The following is a 4,643-nucleotide window of genomic DNA, read 5'->3' as shown; positions in this document are numbered from 1 at the left end:
AATAATAATAATAATAATAATAATAATAATAATAATAATAATAATAATAACAACAACAACAACAACAACAACAACAACATTTTATTTTTATACCGCTTTTCTAGAAGATCAAAGCAGTGTACAAAAAATTTAAATCCAGTTACATGCCTTCCAGACAAAGATTACAGAACTCTTGGAAAGGTGTTTTACATTAATGGTAGATGATTTTGTGTTGGGCAACTGAGGCCCAAAGCTTATGGGGTGTGGTGTTTAGACAGTGCATGCCCTGAAGGAGATGGAAGCCATGGTCAGTTCACCTAAGGCGGCTCAAAGCCAGCTGGAAAATGAGTGGAAAAAACCCTGCTCCTGCCGGCAACGACTTGAGACCGCTAGTGGTGGCCTGCTTCAGGAGTGGGCTGTTTGTTCGCTGCATTCCCAGAGCAATGGCAGCCACAGCAACCACAGATCGCTCCATTTGCTTGTCTGCTTTGCTCCTGAGTCTCTTATCTTCACATGCCAGAATACTCTGGGGAGTCCTGAGTATTCTGCCCTCAAATTCCTCCCCATGTGCTCTCTTTTGCAGTGGTTTTTCAGCTCTTGTGGTGAATGATGTGCAGCTGCCTTCCCATATGGTCCTTGTTGGTTGCCCCGCACTGCTTCTGGGATCAGAACAAGGTGCCCAGCCATGTTATCAATGCTGGGTCCCTCTCTCAGAGGTTCTGAATCCCGCAGTGGTAGCAGCAGGTGGCTCTCAAGGACTTTGAATGAAGATAGTTTCCTTATCACTTCAAAGAGAGCCAAAAACCTACAGCACAAGATACAGTATGTTAGTTAACTACAGATTGGGGAGGAAGCACCAAATTGAGTGCAGCTGTCATGAATCAGCTCATGCCTGATTTGGGTTTTGGTCCTGTGTCATGTAAACAGGACACAACAAACCTGGGGGAAGGAATTTGGGGTGAATCACCCATGTAGACAAGCCTTGAGTGGCAGAAATAATTATATTTCCATACATGTCTAAGGATTTAGAATATTCAGTTTTAAACATGTTTTAATGACCACTTCCCCTGAAATAGTTACCTGTGTTACTGAATAATTTAATTGCCTCCACTACTGAAGTTGTCACATAATAAAATCTTTTTCAGGGTGAATTGGAAGTCTTGCTCCTTAAGTACTGTACTAAAAGGAATACTGATACTATAGATAGGCGATTCTGTTTTGATATGGAAGCAGTAGACAGGTAAGTAAAGCAAATATTAATTGTATCTATTTTATAACATATAATTCTTTTCACCTCTTAAATTGTTAAAATGTACAGAAGTTAAATAGTTGTTAATTCGGAGATGATGATCAGCAATTAACCTCCTTTTAAAAAGAGATGGCCCATTTTTACTCATTAAAATGATGAGGGGTAGCATTTTTATATGCTGGGTTAATTCTTCCAATTTTATTGTATTTGGTTTTTTTGAGTGGGGCATGTGTCTGAAGATTAATTTGATCCATAATACCTAATCATATTAAAACATTCCAGTGTTAGAAACCTGTTCATATCTTTAGCTTCCCAGGAAAATGAAACCTGGAAGTGACATGTGAAAACTTTTCATTTTCTTCTCATAGTTATGGTGGAGGAAGAATAGTAAAGAGGAGGCCCACAACTTAAACATGCAACAATAAATCATTCTTTACTGTCATGTCCAAATTTAGAACAGTGTGAGAGCACCATGCTTTTCATGATATGGCTGAGTGATCCACATTTTCTACAGAAAGGTGTTTACAATTCTATAGAAACATACAAGTTTTAGCTCCCTACCTCAACCAATGTATTAATTTAGTTTTGTTTTGTTTATATCCCACCTTTCTCTGAGCAAAGGAGTTAAAATGGCAGTGTAGATAAAGCCAGAAATATTTGATCCTTTTTAATATGACTGAAATATAATGGAGTATATTCTTTATCAACTTAAAATATATTTTGTAGTTTCAAAGATGGTTATAGTTTTGCATTTGAAGAGTACCTGTAATGAGATAATGTGGAAATGATACTAATGCTCACTAGGAATTAAAAACCTAATTATTTCCCATCAATTGTGCTTTTATAGACCTGGTATGCCTATGACATTGCAAGCATTCTCCGAAGAGGACAGAAACCTCTGGTTTGAAGCATTAGACGGAAAAGAATCTGTAAGAGAACTACTTTTTTCCTCTGATAGGAGAACATTGATTTCACATAGGTCATGCATTCTGTAACATTTTAGCATCACCACATACACATACACTGTTCTTCAAGAAATTTGAAAGTGGCTCAGACTCACCAAGTACAAAATGATGCTTCAGGAGTGGAGCCAGTGACAAAGTAGTGACATATGGAGGTGGGTTTGGCATAATAGGTGACGGTTATTTTAATTATGGGGGACCTGCTGCTGTAGTCAATTGCACTAAAAATTGTGGCTGTGAAGCAAAGAGATACAGCTCTAAGTCCCACTTGAACGTGTTGTGAGATCCACTGGTGGATTCTGGTCCACATTTGAAGTAAAGCTAGCATAGGTCATACTTCCTGTTTCTTTCTTCTATTAATTTAGTCTTGTGGCACAATTGAGATACAGGATACATCCGACATAACAGTGGTCCTTTAAATCTGGCATCACCAGTATGAAATGTATTACATAAAAATAATTCTTTGCATTGAAGGTTAGCAGTGCTATTCCTTGGTAACTGTCAATAGTAGATGGTTGCCAAAGGGATAGCTATGTCAGTCCGTTGGAGCAAAATAATACCAAACAATCATACTACTTTAGTTAGGGGATAAGCTTTCATTGGCCAGAATCTACTTCATCAGATGTGTGGACTGTCATTCTTAGTTGGGGTGTGCATGCACGTGCGTACATGTGCACACACAAAGATGTAGAGAGGAGTGAGCCCAAAGTTCAAAAACATATTGGAGGTGTATATGACTTAAAATTTCCAGTACTGGTGAACCATAAATTATTTTGCAGTAACTGTGCAACTTAGCACACAAACAAGTTTTCTTATAGATGAAGATTTAGATCAGTCTTTTCTGTTAAAATATAGATCAGATAGTTTCAGTGCAGAGGAGAGTACCTCAGAGAGCATGATTCATGTCTGCAGATACTACAGTTTTTGTTGTGAACTGGTTTACCTCAATGCGAAACACCAGTTTGAATGAAAATAAAATGAAATATATTGATACATAATAGATACTCAGAATATTATACTGTGATGCTTATATCCCATTTTTATTACAGGCCATGTTGTAATTTAATAACAGTTCATAGTTATAGACAGAGAGAAAAAACCATAACGTCATTCTCTGATTCCCATGTCCAGTTACCCTCCAGCCATGGTCAGATTTTACAGTCTACAAATGAAGAAAGGAAGAGGCTAGTGCCAAACCAGTACAGTCAGCCCTTCTTATACACAGATTTTTTATACATGGATTCAAGGTTTGAAAATGTTCAAAAAAAGTATAAATTTCAAATATCAAACCTTGATTTTCATTTTTTTTATAATGGATACAATTTTGCTATGTCATTATATATATAATGGGACTTGAGCATCCATGGATTTTGTTATACACAGGGGATCTTGGAACCAAACTCCAGCGTATAACAAGGGTCCACTGTAGTTGCATTTCAATATGAATCATGGGTGCTATTTTTCCCCCATATGGAGACACCATAATTGCATTAATACATATTTACTTAGAGTTTCACCTATTTCAAAATCACCCTCTCCCTAAAACTAACATAGAGTGAACAGAACCTACCCACTCAATCATGCTGTAAGAACTTTCTGCTGGGGGGTGATGTGCACAGCAACTAACAAATGCAACAGAGCTAACTCAGGCTTACTATTAGGTAAAATGTGATAAAAGGAACAACCATACCATGTGTATAAGAAAGGAATGAGAGCAGAAGATAAAACAGTAGTGAGAACAGGAAATTGAGATTTCTAATTTCTTCTTAATAGCCTACTTTTGATCTTCAACAGTGAAAATATTATTTTTCTGTGGCACTTAGTCTTTTATCTTCCTTTCTTTGCTAGGCATTCCTCAGCTTGAACAGGGCTAATAAAAAAAAAGAAGGATGTAAGTACTTTAATTAAATTGTCATTTTATTTTAAAAAGTGTTGGAAAAATATACTATCCAGAAGCATTGATCTGGAATTCGAAATATACTTAATATATGACTTAAGAATTATATGGTTACAGAAATAAGTTTAAATGTTTGAAGAAGAAAGCTTTCAGTCTTGCTTTGATTCCAAACAACATGTGGACTCTCATCAGAAGAATAATGTCTTGGATTGAGAGGTGGCATAAGGCACGAGGAGCAGGCTTTGAAGGGAGAAACTGAAAAATTGGCTTGAGGCAGATTGCACAAGTGCAAGAGTTTTTGTGAGGGTATAAGAAGAATGAAAGTCCCATGCATTATCAGCTTCTGTGTGTGCAAACACAGAATCCCAATCCATTGCAAACAAAGAGCAAAACATTAGGATTGCTTTAGACATAATGATAAATTAAGATTTGATGGTATATGAACAAGTCAGTCTTCCTTCCTGCCACTTCCTCTTGCCTTTGCCTATACTTTCTGTTTTGTACCTATTCATCGTTTGCTGTTACATCAGTACAACAGTTTATTATCATGGGTTGC

At 36.9% G+C, this 4,643-nt stretch overlaps 1 protein-coding gene across 2 annotated transcripts in view; it reads left to right on the top strand.

Annotated features, from left to right (window-relative positions):
• Positions 1 to 4,643, top strand: part of ARHGAP10 (Rho GTPase activating protein 10) — a 125,699-nt gene that overhangs the window by 57,749 nt on the left and 63,307 nt on the right. For both annotated transcript variants that reach the window (XM_042470138.1, XM_042470139.1), the window contains 3 exons: positions 1,125 to 1,219; positions 2,076 to 2,157; positions 4,039 to 4,081. In XM_042470138.1, coding sequence (XP_042326072.1) covers positions 1,125 to 1,219; positions 2,076 to 2,157; positions 4,039 to 4,081 — 220 coding nt within the window. The remainder of the gene's footprint in view (positions 1 to 1,124; positions 1,220 to 2,075; positions 2,158 to 4,038; positions 4,082 to 4,643) is intronic.

The sequence above is a fragment of the Sceloporus undulatus genome, chromosome 5, assembly GCF_019175285.1.
Source record: "Sceloporus undulatus isolate JIND9_A2432 ecotype Alabama chromosome 5, SceUnd_v1.1, whole genome shotgun sequence".
NCBI lineage: Eukaryota > Metazoa > Chordata > Lepidosauria > Squamata > Phrynosomatidae > Sceloporus > Sceloporus undulatus.
The sequence above is the reverse complement of the archived record's forward strand: the minus strand, read 5'-3'. Positions and strand labels throughout refer to the sequence as shown.